The sequence below is a fragment of the Nelusetta ayraudi genome, unplaced genomic scaffold (genome assembly GCF_046127955.1).
Source record: "Nelusetta ayraudi isolate G7.1 ecotype Tasmania unplaced genomic scaffold, CSIRO-AGI_Nayr_v1 ptg000026l, whole genome shotgun sequence".
Taxonomy (NCBI): Eukaryota; Metazoa; Chordata; class Actinopteri; order Tetraodontiformes; family Monacanthidae; genus Nelusetta; species Nelusetta ayraudi.
The window spans coordinates 8645001-8672930 of NW_027466076.1; the positions used below are offsets into that span (position 1 = coordinate 8645001).

The 27930-nt window shown below is 44.7% G+C and overlaps 2 protein-coding genes across 3 annotated transcripts in view; both read left to right on the forward strand.

The window, feature by feature from the left end:
* The window catches only part of slc25a1b (slc25a1 solute carrier family 25 member 1b), a 10305-nt gene extending 6817 nt beyond the window's left edge, over positions 1-3488 (forward strand). The window contains exons 4-9 of the mRNA XM_076029625.1: positions 1-73; positions 430-514; positions 692-796; positions 922-1037; positions 1224-1297; positions 1938-3488. The exon at positions 1-73 is cut by the window's left edge and continues 66 nt beyond it. Of these exons, the coding sequence (XP_075885740.1) occupies positions 1-73; positions 430-514; positions 692-796; positions 922-1037; positions 1224-1297; positions 1938-2052 (568 nt within the window). The 3' untranslated portion in view covers positions 2053-3488. The remainder of the gene's footprint in view (positions 74-429; positions 515-691; positions 797-921; positions 1038-1223; positions 1298-1937) is intronic.
* An 85-nt stretch (positions 3489-3573) lies between these two features.
* Positions 3574-27430, forward strand: pi4kaa (phosphatidylinositol 4-kinase, catalytic, alpha a). 2 transcript variants are annotated; one of them, XM_076029620.1, is made up of 54 exons: positions 3574-3764; positions 6083-6199; positions 6339-6432; positions 6544-6632; positions 7175-7247; positions 7350-7612; positions 8138-8204; positions 8306-8454; positions 8555-8620; positions 9249-9345; positions 9459-9650; positions 9737-9837; positions 10582-10711; positions 10801-10930; positions 11317-11412; positions 11505-11688; positions 11836-11936; positions 12047-12215; positions 12540-12590; positions 12827-12935; positions 13482-13618; positions 13698-13831; positions 13919-14001; positions 14076-14146; positions 14379-14503; positions 14599-14680; positions 14790-14873; positions 14963-15052; positions 15145-15264; positions 16277-16369; positions 16592-16748; positions 16867-16994; positions 17637-17795; positions 17894-18045; positions 18161-18268; positions 18697-18917; positions 20112-20267; positions 20656-20735; positions 20816-21015; positions 21119-21206; positions 21348-21515; positions 21629-21682; positions 21789-21909; positions 22392-22521; positions 22641-22711; positions 22797-22869; positions 23132-23312; positions 23430-23534; positions 23655-23780; positions 23871-23991; positions 24157-24316; positions 24409-24498; positions 25076-25159; positions 25255-27430. In XM_076029620.1, the coding sequence occupies exons 1-54, from the start codon at positions 3666-3668 to the stop codon at positions 25304-25306; spliced, it is 6381 nt and encodes a 2126-aa protein (XP_075885735.1). In that variant the 5' UTR covers positions 3574-3665; the 3' UTR covers positions 25307-27430. The 2 variants fall into 2 exon arrangements, with proteins under 2 accessions (XP_075885735.1, XP_075885736.1); XM_076029621.1 differs by having other exon boundaries at positions 18697-18824.
* The last annotated feature ends 500 nt before the right edge of the window (positions 27431-27930 follow it).

Here is a 27930-nt window from a genome sequence, read left to right on the forward strand (position 1 = left end):
AGGATTCCTGTGTGGCCTCGGCGCTGGCGTGGCGGAGGCCGTGTTTGTGGTCTGTCCAATGGAGACGGTCAAGGTAGAAACAACAGGAATGACATGAAATAGATTTATACTGATTTTAAGGTGAAATTATTGTTAATAAAAACCCAACTGTGGATCCCCCATCGCCATATCAAATTTTTGTCTATTTTTTTTTTTTTTTAGACTTTATTGTCAAATGTCATCCGCATTTTCCTAAAATTACATTTTGACATCATAACGTTCTAATTTTTAACACCAAACACACCTCCACCAGAAAGAAAAGCCTTCGCCGAAATGCCTTCTTTGTTTGGAACGGTTTCCCCTTTCATTTCTGACGTTAAATGTTACTGTAATGTTTAATTTGACACTCATTAAAATCAACCAATCAGTCAATCAATGTCTACATTTCAGGTGAAATTCATCCATGATCAGACATCTGCGAACCCAAAGTACAGGGGATTTTACCACGGGGTCCGGGAGATTATCAGAACTCAAGGTGAGGAAATTCTTTATATGTTCTGTACTGCCATCTACTGTCCACATTTGAATCGACACAACCTGTCTGTAAAGACAGTGTCTGTCCTTCCATTAGTCCTAATAGATAAATTAAGAAAGTAAAACCCAAAGGTGTTTTTAAATAGAACTAATGTATGCATGTCTGCTGTATGTGCAGGGCTGAAAGGGACTTACCAAGGCCTCACAGCCACTGTGTTGAAACAAGGCTCCAACCAGGCCATCCGCTTCTACGTCATGACATCCCTGAGGAACTGGTACAAAGGTGTGTGTGTGTGTGTGTGTGTGTGTGTGTGTGTGTGTGTGTGGATAATGAAGGCAATGGCAAACTATAATTATTAAAGGTGTATTCCTTGCAATAATATTGCTTGTTTATTTTTTCGCCCCCAGGTGACAACCCCAACAAGGCCATCAACCCACTGATGACGGGTTTGTTCGGCGCCGTTGCCGGCGCCGCTAGCGTGTTCGGAAACACTCCCTTAGATGTCATCAAAACCAGAATGCAGGTCGGTGGAATCGTTCACGATTTACCGTCTGACAGCGAAAGCCTTGACAGCAGAGTTTACCTGTGTGTGTGTGTGTGTGTGTGTGTGTGTGTGTGTGTGTGTGTGTGTGTGTGTGTGTGTGTGTGTGTGTGTGTGTGTGTGTGTGTGTGTGTGTGTGTGTGTGTGTGTGTGTGTTTTATCGCTCAGGGCCTTGAGGCTCACAAGTACAAAAGCACGATGGACTGCGCAACGAAGATCATGAAGCATGAAGGACTAGCAGCGTAAGTCCTTAGATGGGATGTAATGTGGTTGATTTACACTGTTTGTTGGACTAATGTGAACATTTTGGACGGGAAATTAGTTCACCAGAGAGAGAGGAAGCAGTGGAGGGTCGATGCAGATATATTTAGCTTCCTTTTCTGGCTTGGGAGAAGTCAAGTCAAGTTTATTTGTATAGCACAATTCAACAGGAGGTAATTCAGAGTGCTTTACGTAAACATTACATCCAGCAAAGCAGTTATAAAATACAATAAAATAACATCAAATGGGAAAAAAGACAATAAAAGATAATATAGCAAGTTAGTAGAATTTTAATCTACGAAACACTGCAGTGAACCATAATTTCAGCCCTGATTTAAAGGCACCGACAGTTTGAGCAGGAACTAATGGATCAAGCATATATTTTGGTCCAAGACCATTCAGTGCTTTGCAGACCAGCAGTAAGATTTAAAAATCTATTCTTTGACTCACAGGAAGCCAGTGCAACGATTTAGCGGCCGGTATAATATGGTCCAGTTTCCTGGTGTCTGGATCAGCTGCAGCCGCCCGATTGATTTTTTTTTTTTCCAGACCTGTCAAGATGCCATTCCAATAATCTAACCCACTGGGTGTGTTTTTTCACATGCAAATAATCCCGTCCAGGTTCTACAAGGGCACCGTTCCTCGGCTGGGCCGGGTGTGTATGGACGTGGCCATAGTCTTCATCATCTACGAGGAAGTGGTGAAGCTCTTGAACGTGGTGTGGAAGACCGACTGAAGCGGGAAACACCTCGGCGCCGCACAAGCAGGACTCCCCATGTTAACCTGGCCGAGACCCTCGACTGGTCACCTTTCAATCCTGCTTTTAGCCTCTAATATCTACCTCTGAGTGAGTTCCAGAGAACGCAGATAGAGAGATCACTAGGTGTATGAATTTCATTTTGTAACACGCATGTTTTTCCGGAGAACATTCCCTGTATGGGAAGCTTCCGGTCGCAGAGATCAGACTTCCGCTTATTCCGTATTTCTCAAATGGAGGATATTTTAGAGCTATAGGGGGCGAAAAAATGTGAACAGGTTTTTAGGTCAGGTGGGAAATGTGTCTTACAAAATATGTGAAAGCAGTTTTTTAATTAATGCCGTATGTAATTAATCCTAGAATCCCCCTCCTCCCAGCACCCAGCTCAGCATAATGTGATTTAAGGGGCAGTCGAAAAAGAAATGATACTTGAAATGAGAGAATATACCGCAAAGCATACGTTTTAAAAGCCTTTTATATTAAGTGATTGATGGTTTTATGCATATTTTTATTTAGAGGTAGCAAATCCGTTATTTTCTCCAGTTTGTGGTGAAACAATTTGATGCTCCAATGTCATTTTCCTGAAGCTACACGTACATTAACAACTGAAATGCCTTATTGTACTTTGTCAAGCACTGTAGGACGGTAGGACATGTATAGTTTCCTGAATCATGTAGGCTATGAACCTGATAACTTAATGGACTAATGTTTTATGAAAGTGCCTCAGTATTTTATAATTCATTTTGAGATCTTTTGAGATTACAAATGATTGAATGTTGTACGTCTTTTAGTCACTACAGAGTGAGTCAAAGTGTTATGCTCAGCTGTGCACGCCGCATTGTCTCCTGCGATGTCTGCTTGCGAGGCATCTTGAGAGGTACAAGACATCCTCACTACTCTGAATTTCTTTTGTAGCTCGACATGTTTTATTTAAGCTGCCTTAAATGCACAGGTATGGGTTGCCGTTGACAGTGCCTTCCCATCTCATTCCGTGAGGGAGGAGTGTCTTCAGATAAGCAGGGGACAGTTATTCAGATTGTCGGCTTTGTTTTCTAATCGAGTCACATTTGTTGCCTTCTCTTTTGACGCCAGCTGGTGACCCAATGTGCCAACTGCTTCTCCTCTACACTGATATGTATGAATTAAACAAATGTGGTGGTTTAGGGTGACGTATGTGAGCCTGGCATGTTTACATGTGAAAGAATTGATTGTCCAACCCATGTTTACTCTGAGCGATTTCCTTCAGCCTGATGGTCCTTACATGTAGACCTCTTGTGATGTAGCTGGTAAAATGTCTCTGCAGTTGTTATATAAACACACGACTTACTAGCAGTAGGTGAAATCAAATTGTGCCTTAAGTGGAATTAATTATCAGTGTATGCTCACAAATAAACATCGAATGAGACTAGTTAAAAGGACTGCTGTTTCATTTCATTTTTAATTTGCGTTTTTCTTATTATGACCTTGCCTTTGCGCTTTTTGGACGTCGCGCTCGCCGTAGTTGTCAGTGCGGACTTTTTTCCCCCCTCTCCGCTTTCCTCCTCGGGATAAATGAAAGATGTCAGCAGCGCAGCAATAAGGCTTCCGCAAACATGTCACTAAATGGAGGGGGAAGCAGAGGATTTTACTTCAACACCGTCCTGTCTTTGGCTCGATCCTTGGCTGCTCACCCGCAGGCGCCCATTGACAAGGTAACGTTGTCCGCGGTGACGGCTAACAGCGGGATCAGGCTAATACCTGTCAAAGTATTGGGCGTTGAAATGCCACCGCGTAACTTCGCCTCAGAATCGTTGCCCTATGCTTTTATACGATTCAGAAGACGAGACATTTATTCACCGGACCGCGTTGCTGTTAGCTTCGCAATCGTTTTTGTCATTGAACGGGGTGAAAGTTAAAAGTCCTTAATGCGTGCTGCTGGCTAACGTTAGCTGTTTTGAACCTGTGCTTAATCTCCCTGTGGGGAAACACGAAACACAGTGGGCCAACTGTTTACACATGCACGTTTTATTCTTTTGTTAGTTCATTTTTTTTAAAAGGTAAATTAGTTCATTTTATTTTTCCAACGGCCGTGTTATTGCACGTGCAGGACGCGTGACTTGTCACCTATTAATGTTATTTTTCTTCCATCGTGCCAAAAATGACGGAGGAATATTTTCATATTTTCAATGTTGTTTTCTGTTTATAAATATCAACGGGCTGTCATGTTCAATGCCAAAGTTCCATGCTCATTTATGATAACAACCGTAACTGTAAAGAATGGTTACTACCATCCTACAAGTTCAAAGCAGCGTTTCGGTGTATTTATTAAACTAGTGTTGCATTTCTCTTCGAAGTGACTGAAAAAAAAACAACAAGCAAAAGCGCAAGATACTCTGGTTGATTCAGACTGTACAGTTGTAAACGTACAGTTGAACGTAAAGGAAGCGTTATTAGATTGTTTTCAAGTCAAGTTGTTTTCCTGCTGCATCATAACCTGCCAGAAAAATGCAGCTGATTGTTTTTCCCCTTCAGGAGGTTGAGATTTGTGGCCCGGGATTAACAAAGACTTGAAAGCGGCTTCGGGGGGGAGGAAAAAAAAAAAAATGCTTTTGAACCGATCAGCCAATTTACACAAGCCGCTTCTAACAGGGGGAAATGTTGGCCGTGGCCGGAGTTGGAAGTGTATCCTGTTGTGGAAGAGCTGTGGCAGCAGCAATTCACAGAGCAGAGCAGTGTGTCAGCTCTCACTGCAAGAGAATGTCTTGCAGACACAGTGTTACCATGGTGTTCCCTGCAGTGGGAAGGGATGGAAAGGATCGGCCTTCTAACAGCAACTATTAGGCTCTTTTTTTTTTTCTTGCTGCATAATCTTCTAAGAAAAGTCTTTAGAAACCACCCACTGTGCAGCATTGTTCCTACAAAATAAAACCTCACAACTCTAATAATTATTACTGATGTGTATGGCCATATCATAAATGCAGCAAGTACTACTCTCTCTTCCTCGTACGTTGTTATGGTCTTTTACTTTGCTTAATAGTGTTGGGCGAAAATAGAATCCAGATTTTTTATTTCTCTGAAAACTGGATTTTTGATTTAAATTTTTGGGGTAAAACTACAAAAGACTATAGAATAAATTATTTCAAATATTTTATCTTTATTTTATTTTTTTTTAAAGAAAAATAGCTAACAAATTTCCCTATTGGGAATGAAGTGCAACTGAAAGATACTGTAAATCCTCCTTGGGTTTAGTAAAATGACAACATTTACAGTCTTGTTGACCAAACACAGGTGAATCCCTTGGGATTAATGAAGTGAGAACCTCACTTTCAGCAAACGTCACTTGAAAATGAACAGGTTCTTCATGAACAAAGATGAAGAAGTTCCGTTATTTGGGAATGAAGAGAACCCAAACCCAAGTGAATCCCCCTGTGGATCAAGTGACGACCTTAACTGTCTTTCACCAAATGTCACTTTCAAAATAAAAGGTTTTTCTATCATCTTGAGTAGCGATGGATGAATGCAGTGCAAAACCTTCACATTTTGTAAAATAGAGGCACGCAGCCTGGAATTTTTTTTTTTTAAACATCGTCCAATTTCAATTTAAAAAAATTGATTATTCGCACAGCTCTACTTCTTAATAATAACTAGTTTGAGACATACGTCATATTTTTTCCACAAGGTTTTTTGTACACATTACCTTGAATTACATGACTGTTGCCTGTTTAAATTTTTTTCTCGTTCATTATTCTCAATACAGCAACATTACTATCAATATAGTTTTTGATCTATTCTATGTTTGACCATAGTGGATTCATTCCAAAGACAAATTTGGCCTGATTCTTTGAGCCCATTCATGCTAACAAAATCATTACTGCTAATGGAACCGCAGATGAACGATGCATTAGTCAAAGCCCCGGGGGCTGAGAGAACTGCGTGCTTCTGCAGGTCTCTTCAATCAGCTAATGGTCACAGTTCAGCCTGTGAGCGGCGGTAGGTGTCTGACCGCTGGTGCTGTCGTCACTGCGCACAGGTCCAGAAGCTACAATGCATGTGTCCCGTGGACTTCCGGGGAGTCTACCAGCTGGACGAGAGGAGGAGGGACGCCGTCATCGCGCTGGGGATCTTCCTAGTCGAGTCCAATCTGCAGGTGAGCATTTTGAATCCCGTGCCCTGCCATCCTCCCCGACGCTCTTGCCTTGAGCAGAACAGTCGTGTTACCTAACCCCCCCCCCCGACGTTGCTTTGGAAACCTGAGATAACGCGATGTGAAATTCTTCGCCCCGCAGCACAAAAATGTCATTGTCCCGTACCTGCTCGGCCTCCTGAAGGGGCTTCCTAAAGTTCAGTGGATTGAAGAAAGCTCCGAGCGCAAAGGAAGAGGTACTCAGCCTTTACTCCAGAGTAATAACATGATTATACGATTAAATGGAACCAGTGTTTTACTTCAGGATGTTTCCTTTTTAAACATTTGCCGGCCTTCCTGTCTTGCAGAGACTCTTCCTGTTGCAGAGAACTTCACCTTTGCTCTGGTGACGCTGCTGTCGGACGTCGCCCAGAACGATGAGAGCTTACGGGGCCAGGTGAGTTCTGCCATCTTAATTCAAGTGTGTGTGTCTTTTTTGCAGTGCTAGTGAAAGTGCAACACTGCATATTTCATCTGAAGCGCAGCAGTTGTTGTTTTAATTAAATTAAGCTGTGAAAAATGTAGATATTCACTAAAGGCTTGAGCGGAACCCTGAATGTTGCCGCCGTGCTGCTCTGCAGGTTTAATATGTGTTCACAAAAGCGTTGCTTGTTTTCTTTGGGATTATTACTCTCTGTGTTTGGCGACTCACACTACGGTTGGTCACGAGCAGCTTTAGCGCAGAAAAATGAGTTGTGGGTTTTTGATCCCCAACTGCAGCAGTGTGCAAAAGGACACGTTATGCTAACGCTCTGACTGATTAGGCAAAATACCAATTTCTCCAAACAAAAGATCTGAAGAGTATTTTGGGATAATGAATCGCTCAAGGCTACCTCTCTCCAGTTCGGAGTGAAAAGTTTGAGTGATCCTCAAATAGGCGTCACATGGGAACTTTGAATATTCTCCGGTTGAGTTACAGTCTCCAACCATCTTTGTCAGATCCTGGAGGCGATCATGGACATCATGCAGGTCCTGCAGGACATTTGCAAGAGTCCAGAGGCCCACGACAAAGGTACCAACACAAGGCCGCCACCCTCTCTCTCTGAAATTGTTTTCGCACCGCGTTCTGGAGTTTCAACTTTCCCCACCCGCCAAACCTCCTCCATCTCCTCAGACTACCTGTGCAGGTACACCGTGCCCACCCTGCTGGGCGTGGGCCGGGCGTTCGGACGATACAGCAACACCGACGAGCCGCTGCTGTCCAAGCTGTTCCCGCGACCGGCGGCGCCCACGGTGCCCGCCGCGGACGACACCGACACGGCGCACCGCCGCTCCTTCAACGACTTCCGCTCCATCCTGCCGAGCTCTCTGCTCACCGTGTGCCAGGGAGACACCCTGCGGCGCAAAGGCTCCTCCCTGTCCAGCGTTTCGCAGCAGGTAGAGCCGATCGAAAAGCGAAAGCTCACGTGTTTAAAGCCAGAGTAGTGCGATCATTTGTGTTTGGTTAAGTTTTCACTTTATTCCCAAATAAGGGAACTTCATCTTTCTTTGTGAAGTGTGTGCTCATTTTCAAGTGAAGTTTTGTTATTTGTAATTGTATTTTGCATTTATTTATTTAGCACAATTTAAACAGTGCAAGGAGCCCAAAGGGCTTCATTCCCTTTCTTTCTATTTTTACTATAAATAGAAACATAGGAAAACTATAATTAAAAAGGATTTACAGTATCTTTCAGTTGCACTTCATTCCCAATTGGGATTTTTCTTTTGCTATTGTTCTTTAAATATAAAGGTTAATAAATATTTGAAGTAATTTATTCCATTGTCTTTTGTAGTTTTACCAAAAGAATGGAAACCGAAAATCAAGTATTCAGAGAAAAAAAATGAGGATTTTATTTTTATCCAAGATCGCCCAGCACTACCTCTGAGTTGTTTACGTGTTTTTATTATGTAATGTGTCGTCAGGCCAGTCCGGAGAGAGCCTGCCTCACCCCGAGCTCGCCCGCCGATACGTCTGCTCAGTACTTCGAAGGTCAGTGCCTGCACTCTGCAGCGCTCTGGGGGTCTCCCGTGACCCCTCTGATGGTGCGGCCTGCAAAAATAACCCCCGTCCCTCTCCGCCTCTCTCCTCAGGGTCGTACCTGCCCGACGGCAGCGCCGTGGACCCCAAGTACTACTTCTCAACCATCAGCTCCAGCTTCTCCGTCTCGCCGCTCTTCACGGGAAGCAGCTGCGGAGATTTTCTCGTCCCCCTGGACATGCTCAGGCAGCTCCTGCACATGGTCAGCGGCGGAAGAAATACCACTTAGACGAAAAGAATGCAAAAATTCCACAAGGTGGCTTTGAAAGGATCAACCTTGTCCGCTTATGTCTCTCAAACAGGTCGAAGAGTTTGTGTCGGAGTCGTTTTTAAAGTCGCTGGATGATTCGTTGGCTGAACTTCTGGAGGTACGACCCTCAAACGACCACGTTCTAGTTTCTGTTGTATATATATTTTTTGCTGCTTTTTTTTAATTGATTTTTCTACACAGAGAGATAGTGTACAAAGTACATTAATTCAGAGGCAAAATTGAACAGAAATATTAAAAGTATAAACATCATAACCCCCCTTGCTCCAACAGAGCCCAGTCCCTGCAACAGTATTACTGTGCCATTAAATAAGCTAGATCACAACTACAAATATAAATATATATGCATACAAATATATAAGAGTGATAGTATATAAAAATAATATATATAAAAAATAAATAAGTAAATAAATAAAATAATGATAGTTAAAACAAGACAATCAATCAATAATGGTCCTTATGAGTTTCAAAATATACTGAATACAGTCACATAAACCACCAGTATCAGTGATATCTAATTCCTCTATATAGTTTAAGAAAGGTTTCCACGTAGTATGACATTTTTGAACACATCCTCTGCTAGAATAGCGAATCCTCTCTGATACCAAACGGTGCAGAAGGTCATTGAGCCACATCTTAAAGCCAGGGGGAAGCTTCTCCTTCCACCTAGAGTAATAATTGCCTGCACATTTGCTGATGCTGATATTTCTTCTGTTTTCTCTCTGCAGTCGACTCCTGGTCTCCACCTCTACTACAAAACCTTCAGTGATCCTCTCTACGTGGCTATATTTAAAATGCTGCGAGACACACTCTACAACCTAAAAGGTATTTCATCAGTGCTTTTGCCTTACTGTTCTTACATAATTTTTGATAACCCCATGATTCAGCAATCGTCTTATAGAACAATCACAAACACTCAACCCCGATGTGTTTCCCAGAGCTGCAGACGGACTACGTGAAGGAGGTTCACGACTTTGTGCTGGAGCAGTTCAGCAGCAGCCAGTCGGAGCTGCAGAGGATCCTGCACGACGTGGAGTACCTGCAGAGCGAGCTCAGCCCGCTCAAGCTGCGCTGCCAGGCCAACGCCGCCTGCGTGGACATCATGGTGTGGGCCGTGACCGAGGAGCAGGGTGAGGAGCCACTTCGCCGTCGGTCGTCGCTTGCATCGCCCCCTCGCCCTCCGTGACACTTTTCTCCCCTCGTCTTTTTCCACCAGGGGCTGAGAACCTCTGCACCAAACTGTCTGAGAAGCTGCAGTCCAAGACGTCCAGCAAGGTCATCATCGCCCACATGCCGCTGCTCATCTGCTGCTTACAGGTGACGGCTCAGCTGGGGGCGAAAACCTACGAGCCAGACGCAAATCACTTGTTTAAGGGCAATATTTTGACAGTTCTATTTTTCTACAGGCTGTCGTGCAAGCTGAACTGTTGTGTCTGTTTTGTGTGATTTTTATAGAAATCTCAACGGGACTGACCTAGTTAAATAAAGGCTGCAGGAAAATAGTCTGCTGATCTAAATATTAATGGCAAACAAGAGCATAAAATTAGAAGAGATCTTGTTACGGTTTTGACAGTGTCTGTCTGTTTTGTCTGTCTGTCTGTCTCTCTATCTATTTATCTGTCTATCTATCTGGCTCTCTATTTATCTGTCTATCTATCTGTCTGTCTGTCCAAGTGTCTTATCTATCACTCCGTCTTGTCTGTCTGTCTGTCTGTATGTGTGTCTTGTCTGTCTGTCTGTGTGTCTGTCAATCTATCTATCTATCTATCTATCTATCTATCTATCTATCTATCTATCTATCTATCTATGTTACATCGGTTCTTAATATTACCTGCAATGTGAGAGGGTGAACTCTTTAAAATTTTCCTCTGTGGATGACAAAAGTCTTCATTCTACTTCATTGACTCTAAAAATAATCCCCAATCTAAAGCACATTGACGTGTCTCCGGTCGTCCTTCAGCCCTGAGGTCCAGGACAGCGATACTGGGCAGCTGCTGTAAAAAACACCCCTCCTGTTTCACTTTTTATTGCTTTGTAAAACTGATCTCCTTTCTTCTCCAGGGCCTGGGTCGTCTGTGCGAGCGCTTCCCCGTGGTTGCCCACTCCGTCACCATGTCCCTCAGGGACTTCCTGGTGGTGCCCTCCCCCGTGTTGGTCAAGCTTTACAAATACCACAGCCAGTACACCCCAGGTAGCAACAATCGGCCGGCAGCTCCCTAACACTACCCAGTATTTTCACCGGTGTTTTTAGTTTACAATCCTGTGCGATGTCCTCTCAAGGTGGCAGCGAGATAAAAATCCACGTGACCAACGAGCACTCGCAGTCCACCATCAGCACCCACTCCAGCAAGAAGAGCCAGCCCTCCATGTACGAGCAGCTGCGGGACATATCCATCGATAACATCTGCAGGTGGATTCACACGAACACTTGTGAACATGCACACTTAAGCCGCGTTCAGACTGCCAGCCAAAATCTGATTTTTAGCCCATCCAGATTGAACCCGGATGGCTCTTTTGCAGTCTGAACAGTCACGAATCACATGAAATCCCATTTTTGCAAAACGCATTGAAACCACCTTAGGGAACTACTTTCAAATCAGTGTGAACAGCTCCAACAGAGATCAGATCCCATTTGGACACTTGCTAAAAACAGAGTGGACAGTCAGCCCTAAAAAAAAATCGGACTTGAGAAGAAATCGGATTGGAATCAGATTCGCCTGCAGTCTGAACGCAGCCTTACACAGCACACGTGGCATCATCCCCAGAGTCCCTCACACTTTTCCTCTCTCCCCTCAGGTGCCTGAAAGCCGGCCTGACCATGGACAATGTGATCGTGGAGGCCTTCCTCGCCAGTTTGTCCAACCGCCTCTACATCTATCAGGAGAACGACAAGTGAGTCGGCGTGAGTTGGTGTTTGTCATCAGTGGCATCATGTTATGTGTGACCGTTTCCTCCTCCTTCCCTCTCTCCTCCCCCGCCCCCAGGGACGCTCACCTGATCCCGGACCACACCATCAGGGCGCTGGGTCACATTGCCGTGGCCTTGCGAGACACGCCCAGGGTCATGGAGCCCATCCTGCAGATCCTGCAGCAGAAGTTCTGCCAGCCCCCCTCCCAGCTGGACGTGCTCATCATAGACCAGCTCGGCTGCATGGTCATCACAGGCAACGTAGGTTCCGTTCCGTTCTGTTTGTCGTTTCTTTTTTGGGGGACGTTGCTTAAAGGGGTGGGAATCGCTAGGTACCTTAATTGTCTATGTCATAATCGCGATTCATTTTGCTTACATCAAAAACCTTTTCCTCCGTTGCCTCCTCAGCAATACATCTACCAGGAGGTGTGGAACTTGTTCCAGCAGATCAGCGTCAAAGCCAGCTCCATGGTCTACTCCACCAAGGACTACAAGGACCACGGCTACAGGTGTGAAGTGACTTCTTTGTTTCCTGGACCAATGCATTCGGAGAAAGTGACACTCTTTCTCAGTAGTACTCACTGATTGTCGCAACGTTTGTTCCATACGGTGCGCGCAGACACTGTTCTTTGGCTGTGATAAACGCCCTGGGCAACATCGCTGCCAACCTTCAGGCGGAGCAGATGGTGGACGAGCTGCTGGTCAACCTGCTGGAGCTTTTCGTTCAGCTGGGCCTGGAAGGGAAGCGAGCCAGCGAGAGAGCCTCGGACAAAGGCCCGACTCTTAAGGTGTGTGCGTGTGTGAGTGGCAACAGTGTTGGTCGCGTAATGCGCATAATGGTCACACAGGAGAGAAAAAATTCAGATAATCGCATTCAGCGTCCACTTGAGGCCGCCTGCTTGCTGTGTATTTTGTTTGGTGCCGAGATGAAGGAGCACATTGTGGTCGTGTTTGGCAAGAGCACCGTCCTGTTCTGCTGTTCTGCCCAGCTTAAAACATTCTCGACTTGAACGGCGCTGTTTGCGGGAAGGTCATTTAGGAGGCCCCCTAATGGATTTTTCTTTTTTATCATCCCTCACACTCAAGACTATTTTCCATTACTGTCTCTGCAGGCATCAAGCAGTGCTGGAAACCTCGGGGTCCTGATCCCAGTAATTGCAGTTGTAAGTGTTCTGTCCTTCTTTAAACTTTTTCAGCTTTTATAACCTTTTTAATACCAATGCGGAGCGCTTTGGATCACAACCAGCAATCAGTCCAAGTGTCTATTTGGCCTTTAGCATTAAAAACAACACACACATGTGACAAGTGAAGCTCTTTAAGTGATTGACCATGGTTTATGTATAACTGCTGAGACCAATGTTTTCTCTCTCTCTCTCTCTCTCTCTCTCTTCCTATTTAGCTGACTAAGAGGTTGCCGGCCATTAAAGAGGCAAAGCCGCGTCTGCAGAAGCTTTTCAGAGACTTTTGGCTCTATTCTGTCGTCATGGGATTCGCAGTGGAGGGCTCAGGTTGGCTAAGTCACATCTCCACAACAGAGCTGCAGAGAGAATTTGTTAAAAAAAAAAATATATATATATATATATATATACATATGTGTGCATACATATGAATGTATACATTAATATATGTATGTATATATAAGTATAGTATAATTAGTATAATTACGTATATATATGTGCGTGTATATATGTATACACAGATATATGTATATATGTACGTGTTTGTGTGTGTATGTATGTATATATACATAAAATATATATATATATATATACACATATAATATATTTATATTCATATATATTTATATATATATGTAGTATATTACATAGTGAGTGCTAGATCAATGCTGCTTATTGCTGTTGTTATTGTTTTGTACTGTGTGTTTGCGTGTGAGTGTTAAAACATGTCAAAATACAAATGATACTATTATTAGTATTTTAATATTAATACTAAAGGACCAACCGGTCTTGTCCAAATTAGTGCAGCTAGCTACTGTATGAAAGCGCGGTATTTGGGACGCAGCCCAACTCTTCTGTCACTTGGTTCTTTCCCAGGTCTGTGGCCAGAGGAGTGGTACGAGGGAGTGTGCGAGATCGCAACCAAATCTCCGCTGCTCACCTTTCCAAGCGGGGAGCCCCTTCGCTCAGAGCTGCAGTACAACTCCGCGCTGAAGAACGACACCGTCACGCCGGTACGGGGCAGCGAGCTCCTACGCCCGCTCACCTATCGGGAGTGTCCACGGGCTGACTCGTCCGCTCTCTGGGTTTCAGGCCGAGCTCAACGACCTGCGCAGCACCATCATCAACCTGCTGGATCCTCCTCCCGAGGTGGCCGCTCTCATCAACAAGCTGGACTTCGCCATGTCCACGTACCTGCTGTCCGTCTACAGGCTGGAATACATGAGGTACGCAAGGGAAGAAGCTCCATTCACAGCGTCATAATGTTGCACCTTTAATTGTGTTATTGTATTATTTTCTCGCCGTCCGTTTAGAGTCCTGCATTCCCTGGACTCGGACCGCTTCCAGGTCATGTTTCGCTACTTTGAGGACAGAGCGATACAGAAGGACAAGTCGGGTGAGAAGTGGAGAACAAATCTCGGCATCCTCGCCGGTGTCGACGTGCACTAATACACAATGTGTCCGTTTCAGGCATGATGCAGTGCGTCATTGCCGTCGGCGACAAGGTTTTTGAGGTCTTCCTGCAAATGATGGCTGAAAAAGTAAGTTTTTCTCTTCAATGCAGGGATCTGTTAACAGAAACTAAAAACCACTGACAAATGCATTCTAGAGAAAATAGCATAACTGAAGAATACTTGGGTTATAATGGTGTCTAATTAAAAAAAAAAGGCTTACTTTTTAACTTCTTAATAGCTAAAGTACTAATAAATAGATCTGTAGGCTTTAGATGAAAAGTACAGGTTAACTTTTTTTATTATTATTTGACATTTTCAGCAAAAAACTAAAGCCCACGAGGAGGAACTAGAGCGCCATGCTCAGTTTCTCCTGGTCAACTTCAACCACATCCACAAGAGGATCCGCAGAGTGGCGGACAAATACCTGTCTGGTCTGGCCGAAACGTGAGTTCCCCGTTCTCGTCAGAGCACGTCACCGACTTAAGTTTTCAGCCTCATGGCCAGCAGTGACCGGAGGCACTTTGTGTTCTTCTTCTTAGTTTCCCTCACTTGTTGTGGAGCGGCCGCGTGCTGAGGACCATGCTGGACATCCTGCAGACGCTGTCTCTCTCGCTCAGCGCGGTCAGTAACAATTGCCATTCGCTTCAGTTTGACGCTAATTTCCAGTCGTCTTCTATAAAACACACAGCAAATTTACATCATTTCTAACGTTTGTGTTTGGCAACTGCAGGACATCCACAAGGACCAACCTTTCTACGACATCCCGGACACGCCGTACAGAATCACCGTCCCGGACACGTACGAAGCACGAGAGGTGACGCATCAACATTTCCTTGACATTATGTTCATTAGAGGACCAGTTTTAAATAAACAGACCTACCAATGCTGTCTTTTCAATTGCAGAGCATCGTGAAGGATTTTGCGGCCCGCTGCGGGGAGATTCTGAAAGAAGCCATGAAGTGGGCGCCTTCTGTGACCAAGTCACACCTGCAGGTGCCGCATACCGCTTTATGTTTATCCAGGGACCGTGTCTCTCTCTCTCTTTTTGTTTTGTTGCTAACTTCACTGTTTGTGTACCGTTTCAGGAGTATCTGAACAAACACCAGAACTGGGTGTCGGGTCTGTCCCAGCACACAGGCCTCGCCATGGCCACAGAGAGCATCCTGCATTTTGCCGGTTACAACAGGCAGAGCACCACGCTCGGGGTGAGTCAGTCACTGCACCGCCAGAGTGCTTCATAAAAGTTCTACAAGCTGACCTATTAACATAAGATCTCAGTCACTGGAAGTGTTGGCGAGTAATCTATTACCAAGTAATCCATCACTGTAATTAAACTACTTTTTTTTAGTGACAGAGTAATGCAATGGGATTACTGTGGCAGAATTGGTCATTGTATCATAATTACTTTATCCAGTAACGATTCCATTACTTTTCTGAAAGATATTGCAAGCTAAAAATGTCTCGTCGTCCACCAAAGGTCTGAAATTTAGACAACCAACCGAAAACAACAATTTCGCAGATCGATGATGCAGCCGTGCATGCAACGTCACTGATATGCGACGACGCACCAAAACAAGCATGGCGGCGGCAAAGGCAAAAAACAGCGATTGGGTTTGACAGCTGGAAATACAAACATTGTTTTGAGTTCATGTCGTCTAAATCAAAAATATTGTGGTTTGTTGTGCGTTATGCGCAGGAAACAAGAAATTCTCAACTGTTAATTTATATATTTTTTTAACTTAAGTAATTAGTAATGAGTAATTTATGACTTACGAAACAAAGTAGTTAAATAAGGCATTACATTACCTTTTAAAGAAGTAATTAGTAGTTGGATTACTTTTATGGAGTAATCCCAACAACCGTGGTCACTGGTAAAAAAAAATTTTAGTTAGAAAGAATTTTGGGCAGAATCATCTGCACAAGAGCTGGTGGAGAATTAAAAGTTCAGTGGCAATATATTCTAAGGAATGCAACACTTCCTGTTTAAGAACAAAAAAAAAACAAAACAACACATTCACATAAACACACTTTCCTCGTGCCATCTGACAAATTTGGCCCGACTGTTGCGGCGCCCTCAGTCGGCGTCGCGTCAAGTCTGAGTAAATCTGTCGGGAACATTCAGATAACGGACGCTTGCTAATGTTTGAATTTCCGCCGTTACGCGGCGACACCTCTGTATTTTCCATGAGCTGATAATCATATGGCTTTGGCTTGCAGTCCACCCAGCTGACTGAGCGGCCCGCCTGCGTGAAGAAGGACTACTCCAACTTCATGGCTTCCCTCAATCTGAGGAATCGATACGCCGGAGAGGTAAAACCTTCAAATATTGGCAGTTTTTAAATCCTGTGTCTGTAAAATATGGCAAACGATCACTTTCTCCGTCTCTTTTGTTCACAAATATACGATTTTGATTCTGAAATGGCGGACGTTGAACGACCAAATGTTTGATGAAAAGATATTGGGTTGCAGTTTTTTTTCCCCTCTCTTTTGATCTTCACCTTTCAAACTCTATCTTGGTGTCTTGGTCGGTAGGTTTCGGGTATGATCCACTTCGCCCAGGCGGTGCGAGGTCAGTCCGATCTGGGCCGGCTGATGGTCAAGCAGATGGGAGAGGCTCTGGAGTCGGCGCAGCCCGAGGCCTTCACCGAAGCCATGTTCAAGCTCGCCGCGTTGCTCATCAGCAGCAAAGGTGGCGCCGCTCTTCTACGTCCGTCTCTGCCGCAAACACGCGCGTGTTGCCAGATTGGGCTCTAAACACATGGCTGCTCCTTTTTTATTCATTATTTTTTTCTTTCCTCCTCCTCCAGAGTGCGATCCTCAGCTGCTGCACCACCTCTGCTGGTCTCCTCTCAAGATGTTCACGGCTCACGGCATGGAGACGGCCATCGCTTGCTGGGAGTGGCTGCTGGCAGCTCGGGGTGGAGTGGAAGTGCCTGTACGTCAGTTTCAAAGAAAATTTTATGAGACACTTTGAGAGCCGTCTAGGCCTCCTGCTGCTGCTGCTGCTCGCTAGATGCAGGCCTATAGCTGCGTCACTACCACTGTCTATCTGTCCTACTGTCTGTCCTACTATCTGTCTGCCTGCCTGCCTGCCTGCCTGCCTGCCTGCTTGTCTGTCGGTCTGTCTGTCTGCTTGTGTTTGTCTGTCCTACTATCTGTCTGCTTGTCTGTCTGTCTGTCCTACTGTTTGTCTGTCTAACTGTCTATCTGTCCTACTGTCTGTCTGCATGTCCTATTGTCTGTCTATCTGTCCTACTGTCTGTCTGCATGTCCTACTGTCTGTCTTACTGTCTGTCCTGTCTGTTCTACTGTCTGTCTGTCTGCCTGCCTTTCTATCTGTCCTACTGTTTGTCTAACTGTCTGTCTGTCCTACTGTCTGTCTGCATGTCCTACTGTCTGTCTGTCTATCCTGTCTGTCTTTCTGTCCTTCTGTGTCTGCCCGCCTGTCTGTTTGTCCTACTGTCTGTCTGTCTGTCTACCGGCCCCGCCTGCTCGTCTGCTCCGCGCCAGACATGGGGATTTTGATCTTTTCCTCCGCCAAAGTGACCGTGCCATCGATTTCCTGACTGTTGTCCAGTTCATGCGCGAGATGGCCGGAGCGTGGCAGATGACCGTGGAGCTGAAGATGGGCCTGTTCTCGGACACCCAGGTGGAGGCCGATCCTCTGGCCGCCTCGGAGGAGAGCCAGCCGATCCCGTGCCCTCCGGATATCACGCCGCACCAAATTTGGATCGAGGTCGGGCGGCGAGCGCGCAGCTCCGTCAAACGGCGTCTCGTTCGCCATTTGACTTTGACCTCACCCTTTTCTTCTGTCACGCCTCTCTCCTGCTCCAGTTCCTGGTCCAGAGGTTCGAGATCGCAAAGTACTCCAGCGCGGATCAGGTGGAGATCTTCGGCAGTCTGCTGCAGCGCTCGCTGTCCCTCAACGTGGGCGGGGCCCAGAGCAGCCTGAACCGCCACGTGGCCGCCATTGGACCTCGTTTCAGGTGAACGAACAAAGACTTGAGATAACGCGCAGTATTATATGTCAAACTAAGTAGAAATTGGTGGCGGTGGTGGTGGTGGTGAACGTCACTTCAGCGAGTTTTGATTTGGATTCAGGTTGCTCACTCTTGGACTGGCCTTTCTCCACTCCGACGTCCTCACTAATGCAACTGTGCGAAACGTGCTCAGAGAGAAGATCTACTCCACTGCTTTTGATTACTTCAGGTACCCACATTCAATTAGGGCTGCTTTTCTATTGCTGTCAGGTAGTTTATAATGCATTGATAGCCATATTCAAGCCTGTTATCCAACCCAGTAATTCATATACAAGCACGGTCTGTTCAGGCATGCTAGCATCCTGACATTATCTTGATGTTTAGAGCCTCCTGTGCCCAAGGCAGTATTTTCTTTTTTTTTTTAAGATGACAAAGGCTTTACTTTTACCCCTCTAATCAGCTTGATCACTCTAAAATGATGATGCTTAATAATAGCAGATAACTGAAGGAGGCAGCCAATAAAATCAATAATATCCCATTCAAAAACAGAGCCTCAGATTAAATCTAATCTCATTGCAATTTCAGTTTTTTTTTTCCCGCACATTAAAATCATCTCACACAAAAAAAAATGCATCTAACTCGCCTCCCTCCCGCCAGCGTGACGCCAAAGTTCCCCACTCAGGGCGACAAGCACCTCCGCGAGGACATCAGCATCATGATCCGCTTCTACGCCAGCATCCTGTCAGACAAGAAGTATCTGGCAGCGTGCCACCTGGTCCCACCCGGTGAGCTTGGTACCACTCCGCCCCCGAGCACCCTATCTGCCGGGATATTCGGATCGCTTATCGTGTCCAGCACTTCTCCGATTTCTATCTTAAGTAAGCCTAAAGTGGTGGAGCCGGGGGTTTTATGAACGCCTGTCAAATTTGCCGCTCGTCCTCACCTTGCTGCTGCCAATAGGCCCTGAGAAAATGTCTCGAGTATTTCCTCCTTTTTTTCCCCCCTTCAACGCTTTTAGTCCCCTCATTTTTTCTACACTTCATTCTTTTTCACTTTCTCGTTGTCCAAGATTTTAGTATTTGTTCCGCCTTCTTCAACTGTCCACCTTTTTTCTTTTTTGTCGGTACTTGATGTTCAGCAGCTGTGAGGACGAGTGCAACTTTGCCAGTTGCGTCAACATGCATGATTATTCATCATGTCAGCCCGCCTGTCCGCCCCCTCTCCTCGATCAACATGGAATGAAAAAGAAGAAACTGCAATTCAAAGTTTTTTCTTCCACCCTGTCCCCTTCATCGCCGATGGAAAAAAAAAAGAAAAAAAAAGACATGTTTCCAGTCTCATACTACTGAAACGCATTGCTGCCACCCTAGAAAGAAAACAGGGCTCAGTAAAAAAAATTAAATAACGCGATAGTTTCACGTTTTTACAGAATAATATGCAAATAATCACGATATTTCGTGACAATTTTTTTACGTAAAAATGTGAAACTATCACAGATTAACGTGATAGTTTTGACGTTTGTACGTGATGATTTTCACGTTATGACATCAAACTGTCACGACATTTCGTGACTATTTTATAAACATGATAGTTTCATGGTATGACGTGATACTAAGCCCTGTTTTTTTCCTAGGGGGGCAGCAATGCGCTTCCATATCATACACATCAAATCGCTTGTGATACAGGCGACCTCTTCACCGCTGATCCCAGATCATTATAATCATCCTCATGCATTACCAAGCGCATGCATTATCTTAACCAGGATCAGTGGTTCAAGGTAGCTTCTACCAACACTAAAACTCATCAGGGTGTCCCTGCTTTCCAACGCATGACCATCAAACAGATGCCGATTATCAAAATCAGCTCATCTCGCTCTGCAAACGCTGCCTCATCGCCAACCACATTGTTGATGTTTGCAAAAAGAAAACAAAAAAAAACTTGCTTTGTTGTTTTCACACTCATATGGAAATATGAGCTTGCGCTCTTTTGCTTCTTTTTATTTTTTTATTTTTTTAATTTTTTTTTACAAATTTGCGCCCTGCTGTATGCTGAACCTGTTCCCATGTGAACAGATAATCAGGACCCGTCCCTGAACAGTCTGTCGGTGATGAATGCCGCAGACCTCAGGAGCAACATGGACTCCAGCTCTCGGTCCCAGCAGAGCGGCCAGGGGTGGATCAACACCTACCCGCTCTCCAGCGGCATGTCTACCACCTCCAAGAAATCAGGTACCTGGCATAGAAAAATGTTACTTGTCAGCACCGACGACCAAAGAGGACTAAACTACATTCATTTTACTTTATAAATTATTTTTAGTTAAATGAGGTCACTAAAAGTGGTGTTTTTTTGATTATAGAAAACAGGCAGTAGCATTAGTAATGTTTGCAGTTTGCTTTCTTACCATTAAACGCTGCTAAACTGTACAGATTGTGCCTTTAAAACAGTATAATTTGACATTTAGTTCCCATTGTTACCATAATGGCCAGACCTCTAATACATTAACATACCTCTTCTCATTTTTTTGCATGTTACAAGATAGGCAAACATAAGACGAGAAATGGAAAACCTAAATTCAATAAATGATTCGCTTCCTGTCTGTGCCTCTTTGTATTCCAGGTACATCCAAGAAGAGCAACAGAGGGACACAGCTTCACAAATACTACATGAAGCGCAGGACTCTGTTACTGGCCTTGCTGGTGAGGATTTATTCCACTCTGGCCTTTTGTTTGCGCACACGGGGTACTTGATTTTGCTCCGTCCCCCTCTCTCTCACCAGGCCAGCGAGATTGAACGCCTGACCACGTGGTACAACCCGCTGTCCACTCAGGAGCTGGCCATCTCTACCGAGCAGTCGGTGGAAACCAGCATCGCCAACTGGAGGTCCAAATACATCAGCCTGACGGAGAAACAGTGGAAGGACAACGTGAACCTGGCCTGGGGCATCGCGCCCTACCTGGCCATGCAGCTGCCTGCAAGGTAGCCGGTCGAGGAAACATGGCTGGATAAATTTTGAGAGCCAAAATCCAGCATTTCTCTACAAAATCGTTCAGTGATTGGACTTTCACCTCTTTCCTCTCAGGTTCAAGAATGACGCAATAGTTGCCGAAGTGACCCGGCTGGTGCGACTGGACCCAGGAGCTGTCAGTGATGTTCCTGAGGCTGTCAAGGTAATTGAACACAAACCGTTTAACATTTTTCAAAGCTGCGTACATTTTGCAATGATTTGCAACCCCCCCCCCCCCAACCCCCGAGACTTTGCCATAGAAAGCACTATTGAACGTTATTGATTGGTCCATTTGCCTCCCCAGTTCTTGGTGACGTGGCACACCATCGACGCAGACTCTCCGGAGCTGAGCCACATCCTGTGTTGGGCTCCGGCAGACCCGCCCACCGGCCTCTCCTACTTCAGCAGCATGTACCCTCCTCATCCTCTCACAGCACAGTACGGGGTCAAAGTGCTGCGCTCCTTTCCTCCGGTAGGAGACGCTCTCGCTGATTGTCCGGGGGCTCAGCTGAAGGGGGTAGCACTCTAAAAGTACCTGTAGTTGAGAGAAAAGCATTTCAAAGCATTTCCTTTTTGTCCCCTTAGGACGCCATCCTGTTCTATATTCCCCAGATTGTCCAGGCTTTGCGTTATGATAAGGTGAATGCGTTTTGACCAACGTGGCATTGATGGTGTTTCAAATGGGTTAAAACAACAGTGGAATTGTCAGCAGTGTGAATGAACTCTGACCCTGTCCTCTGCTCAGATGGGCTATGTGAGAGAGTACATCCTGTGGGCGGCCCAGACCTCGCAGCTTCTCGCCCACCAGTTCATCTGGAACATGAAGACCAACATCTTCGTGGATGAGGAGGGACACCACAAAGACCGTGAGTATTGGTTTGACAGGAACTCTGATTGCAAAATGGTAGGAAAAAAACAGGAAAGTTCCAGTTAAGTAAATAAATAAATTAGTACTGTCGAAGTTAATGTGTTAATAATGTGTTAATAATGTGTGAATAACGCATTAATAACACATTAATAACATGTGAATAACGCGTTAATAAGCAGCAATCGTTTCAGCATCTGGTCTATTTTGTGCACAAAACTTGAGTAATCTGTGGCAAGTTAGACAGGAAGTCACTCAAAGAAACACAGCAGAATCCTGTTAATTTTCAAAATAAAAGCAATTTTCAAAATAGAATTCTGTGATTAAGTTACATATAGAGCAGGATAAAAAAATTGCACTTTGTGATTAATCGCAAGTTAACTCAGGACACTAATGCGATTAATCGCGATTAAAAACTTTAATCGACTGACAGCCCTAAAATAAATGAATTAAACCCCGGTGAAAACACTTTGATGTCTGCAGCCGACATCGGGGAGCTGCTGGAGCAGATGGTGGAGGAGATCACGGGTTCTCTGTCGGGTCCTGCCAAAGACTTCTACCAGCGAGAGTTTGACTTCTTCAACAAGATCACCAACGTGTCTGCAATTATCAAGTTAGTTCACCACACTCACCTACCTGTCAGCTATCTATCCAAATGTTTTTTGCAAGGGGTTGCACGGGCAGGGTCATTGTTTTAGTTCCTAGCATCTAATGTTACTTTTTGTCTCTCAGGCCGGTTCCGAAAGGAGAGGAGAGAAAAAGGGCGTGTCTTAAAGCTCTGTCCGATATTAAAGTCCAACCAGGTACCGCAGGGATCCAATCACAGACGTTTAAAGAGTTGAAATAAGCTAAAATGAATTCCATATGACGTGATGTTTTTGATTCTAGGTTGTTATCTGCCAAGTAACCCTGAAGCCATCGTGTTGGACATTGACTACAAGTCAGGAACACCCATGCAGAGGTTATTTTCTTATTTATATACTATTTTCTTATTTATATACTTACTTTTTAAAATTGTATTTCATTGTTTATGATCAGAAGATAATAAATACACTTTGACATACTACTCAATAAAACTCTGGAAAGTAAATTAAAACACACAAATTGGGGTCATGTGAACTCTTAACTGACTTGCATAGACTTAAATAAACAACTTGGCTCTGGGTGCTGCTCTTCCTGCCCCCGTAATTATTTTCAACCTGACTGCTTTCCCGTGGCCGCAGCGCCGCCAAGGCACCGTATCTGGCCAAGTTCAAGGTCAAGCGCTGCGGGGTGAGCGAGCTGGAGAGAGAGGGCCTCCGCTGCCCCACCGACTCCCTGGAGGACGGCGAGGAGAACGCCGACGGCTCCCGCAAGGTCTGCTGGCAGGCGGCCATCTTTAAAGTGGGCGACGACTGCCGACAGGTACGGACGCCGTGCAGGCGCGGTGGCGGTGGGAGCCCTCTGTGGGGGAGGTGGAGGAAGGGGGGCACGTAGGGGACGAGCTCGATTGTTATCCTGAACTGTCCCACGTTCCTGCAGGACATGCTCGCCCTGCAGATCATCGGCCTCTTCAAGAATATCTTCCAGCTGGTCGGCCTCGACCTCTTCGTGTTTCCCTACAGAGTTGTGGCCACCGCACCAGGGGTGAGTGTTGGGTTTTTTATTCTACATTATTGCCATCACATTCTTCCTACCACTTTCAGCACTGGCTGCAGGACATTAACACTAATCAAATATACATCAACTGATGTTTCCTTTCCTCAGTGCGGCGTGATTGAGTGCATCCCAGACTGCAAGTCCAGAGACCAGCTCGGCCGGCAGACAGATTTTGGGATGTACGACTACTTCCGGAATCAGTATGGAGATGAATCCACCCTCGCCTTCCAGAAGGTGAGCAGATTTTCACTCATCAGTTTTGTAGAAATTGCGGGAATATTTATTTATTTGCTTTATGTTTGTTGTCTTCCCTCTGCTCCACAGGCTCGTTACAACTTCATCCGCAGCATGGCCTCCTACAGCCTTCTGCTCTTCCTGCTGCAAATCAAAGACAGACACAACGGAAACATCATGCTGGACAGCAAGGGGCACCTCATCCACATCGGTACGGTTCACATATAGACCTATATGGACTCAGTACTTTGTCCCGGTCTAGATTCAGTGGCAGGTATTGGTCAACATGACCTCCCGACCCCCTGTGGCAATGAAAGCCTGCTGTGCTGGTGGCAGATTGTGTAATCGGTTTGCCTTGTTTTTCTTTTCCCTCCAGACTTTGGCTTCATGTTTGAGAGCTCTCCTGGCGGAAACCTGGGCTGGGAACCTGACATCAAGCTGACCGACGAGATGGTGATGATCATGGGTGGGAAGATGGAGGCTACGCCCTTCAAGTGGTTCATGGAGATGTGCGTCAGAGGATATCTGGCTGTACGGTAAGAGACTACAAGGCAGCGACAGTTTGTGGAGGACTTTGTCTAATTTTGAAAATCACTCATAATTGTTGCTCTTTTTTCCTGACTCAAAGACCCTACATGGACGCGGTGGTTTCCCTGGTCACGCTCATGTTGGACACTGGGCTGCCGTGCTTTCGAGGACAAACCATTAAACTCCTCAAGTAAGTCTGTGACTTGTGGATACGCTTTCCAACATCCACAGTTTGGCATCTCTGGCTTCATATCAAAAACATCTAACACTACACTGTCCCTCTGACACTCATTCTTTGGGCGTGTTCAAACTGCAAGCCAAAATCAGATTTTTAGCCCATGCAGATTGACACCGGATGGCTCTTTTGTAGTCTGAACAGTGACAAATCACTTGAAATCCGATTTTTGCAAAACGGATTTAAAAACTGCCTTCGGGAGGTAGTTTCAAATCGCATTTAGACAGATGCTAAAAACAGTGTGGACAGAAGCCTTGAAAATGGGATTTGAGAAGGAATCTGATTTGAATCAGATTCACCTGCAGTGTGTACGCGGCCTTGATCACCTCCATCCTGGACTCTGCCAAAGGCAAAATTATCATTTTAATCTCTGTTACCTCCAAGAAAAAAAATACACACATTCATTTCCTTCATAATATATGGTGCGGCTTACTATGTGTAAGACCATATCCCACAGCTTGAGGAGTTTGATACACAGTCGGACTAAATGTTTCCCAGGCATCGATTGCTAATCTTACTGATTTACTTTCAGGGGCAGATTTAATCCTCAAATGAGCGAGAAGGAGGCGGCGGCGTTCATGATCAAAATCATACAAAGCTGCTTCCTCAGCAGCAGGTAAGAAAAAAAAATCCCCAGCACGTCCTGAGCTGAACCTTGTCCTGTCAGATAACACATTGTCCTTGACACTGCAATTGACTCATCCCTAACAGGAGCAAGACGTACGACATGCTGCAGTATTACCAGAACCAAATCCCGTACTGAAGGCCCTCCACTGGACCTCTCCGCTGTCACGTCACAGACACGTCTTCACGAAAAGCAATGTAAACGGCCTCCGGGCTGATTCCAATAAGGCGGTCGACGCATCGCCCAACAATATGGCACTTTGAAACCTCGTGTTCTGCTTGTGTTCACTTCGCTCTGAGTCGTTAGATTTTATAACGTGCGCCTGAGCTTTAAAGTAGGTCATCGTTACACTCGTGTGTCATGAACAATCCGTGGCTATTAGACGCCCTTGGTGGGTAGTCGAGGGTCGAAGCAAATAGGCTGCAAACACTTTTTAATTTTTTTTTTTATGATCAAACGTTGCGTCATTTTGTGTTATTTAGACTACAGTCGAGGCCCGTCGCTTACAAAACAGTTACAGTTATTACCTCAAGGTGGCACTATAAAATCTTGACACATTTACAATTGGTACATTTTGGGGTAGAAATGCATTGACTGTGTCTCCATTTTTGCTCAAACAGTGTTTGCAAGTCTTCCAGGACTGCACATGCCAGTGTCTGTCAAAGTCACAGTGTTACAAGTTGATTCATTCAGGCACACAAACAAGCACGAATTGGCAAACTGTTGTCTTCTCCTAGTCAAACTCAAATCGCTCCACTACAGATATGCAATCTGCTGTCAGTATGAGTTTGTATGTATTAAAAAAGAATATAACAATAAGATGCTGGATAATCAAAAAAGTGGGCTGGTGGTCCACCTGATATACTTGTTTTTGTATTAGACGGCAGTTCAACGTTGGCCCGTCAGATCCTGATGGTTCGATATGCGCTGAATCACTTGCAGGTTTTACTCTCACTCTCGATGCTGTCACTTATCAATTATTCACACTAGAGGAAATCACAAAGGAAGCCATATTTTTGTCGTTTGTCAGAAGCAGCTGTTGCAATTTTCATTTTGTGTCGATGCTGTCGTCCACTTATATGCACTTTACGGATCCCAATGCTTCATTGTTTTGTTTTGTTTTTTAATGCCTATCATCAAAGTTTCGAACAGAGATTATAAATTCAACGCTGGAGATTAAAAGCATGCATTGCAGTTTTATCGTCGGCCAGTATTTTTTTAATTTTATTTGATTGAACACTGGCTGGAATTGTTTGTTAGATCAAGAACCAATCAGTATTTAACCAGAACCATAGTCAGTAGGAGAATAGAGGTATTTAGAAAAATGAAACATACCAATGCTATAAAATATCCACAGTCATATCTGCATCACAGGTGTTTCCTGTGGTGTTTGTTTTGTATTTTGTTGGAACTTCTTTGTGTGAAATGTTCATCAGATGATTTAAAAACCTTTAATAGTTCTGCACTGAAGTTTATCCTCCACGAAGAACAGCTCACTCCTCGTCATTCATGTTTGCTTTCAGCTCCAAATTGATGTTAGGATATGTTTTGATGGGGACATCACCCCAACACAGACTGTCCTGTACCCATCACCCATGTGTCAGTGCAGGTTTTCAGCCTGTCCGCCGACCCTTTACGCTCTTTAGAAACATTCCTCTTTGAGTTGGGTGGAACTTCTCCGCTTCGGGTAGTGTTTGGTGACCTCTGAAAGCCATTTGTCCTGCCCTCGGTGGAAGTCGTTGTGTTACTACTTGACAAAGAAAAACAAACAAAAAAAAAAAACCTTATGCAATATAATAATATAAGGATGCGCACCGATGCTTCGTGCATCGTGTTAAACACAAGATCTCGCTATAATTCCTTCCATCCAAAACCCTGTGTGAACATGTTTTACCGTATGATGTTGCTGCTGTCTTCATGTAACCAATGGTTGGTCCTTAAGTGTTTAGAGATGCACTGCTATTATTTGTTTAATGGCTTACGGAAAAAGACAGTGATAGAGAGACCTTGTACAATCTTGACAAAGCTGTTTGGGATTTAGTTTATCATTTATTCCGTTTCAGCAATTTAGTCCGTCTTGATGTCAGCTTGTAATCTGAGAACCATGTGTATTGGTCAATGTGACAGATACTAATATATATATATTTTTTGTACATTTTTTTTTTTTTTTGCGTGTGTGCTTACATCATTTCCAGTTCAATTCACCCGCTGTTCTCAGTACAAACAAAACGTCTTATTTTCAGATTAAATGTATCAACTTCATCCTTATCCGACTCCTTTATTCACTGTTTGTGAAGTAAAGTGCAACATTATAATAATGAGAATAATGAGAAAACGGCTCGTCAATGAAAGAACATCAATGTAAAGGTGAGTACCTGACCATTTTTTGGCAGATGAGAATGAATAAAATCCTCAAAAATTGCACATGTAGATAAGATGCGTCATATGTTGACAGCCGATACAAGTTGTGTTGTGTCTGCTCTAGAAAGATCATTGGGAGAATGTGTTGTTTGTTGTTTTAAATGGAAAATTTCCATTCCACAAGAAAGCACTCGTCCGGTACATCACAGATTAGTTCAATAAACCTGATCAACAGATAATCAGTGGATTCTTGTGCAGCCTGAAAACTGCCTGTGGGTTGTGCTGAAGAGAAGAACAAAGAAAGAAGTGTTTAATGGGAGAGCAGCCAGCTGTGATGACCTCTGACCTCTCTGAAATGCTTCCAGGACAAGAGGGAACAAGCATTTTGGAAGGTTCCAAAA

Bases quoted from the DNA above. Each gene is read 5' to 3' on its own strand.
- pi4kaa (XM_076029620.1), top strand. From the start codon at position 3,666: ATGTCACTAAATGGAGGGGGAAGCAGAGGATTTTACTTCAACACCGTC. The intron at 7,613-8,137 runs GTAGAGCCGATC...ATGTGTCGTCAG, and splicing joins TGTCCAGCGTTTCGCAGCAG to GCCAGTCCGGAGAGAGCCTG. The intron at 21,910-22,391 runs GTGAGTATTGGT...TGATGTCTGCAG, and splicing joins GGAGGGACACCACAAAGACC to CCGACATCGGGGAGCTGCTG.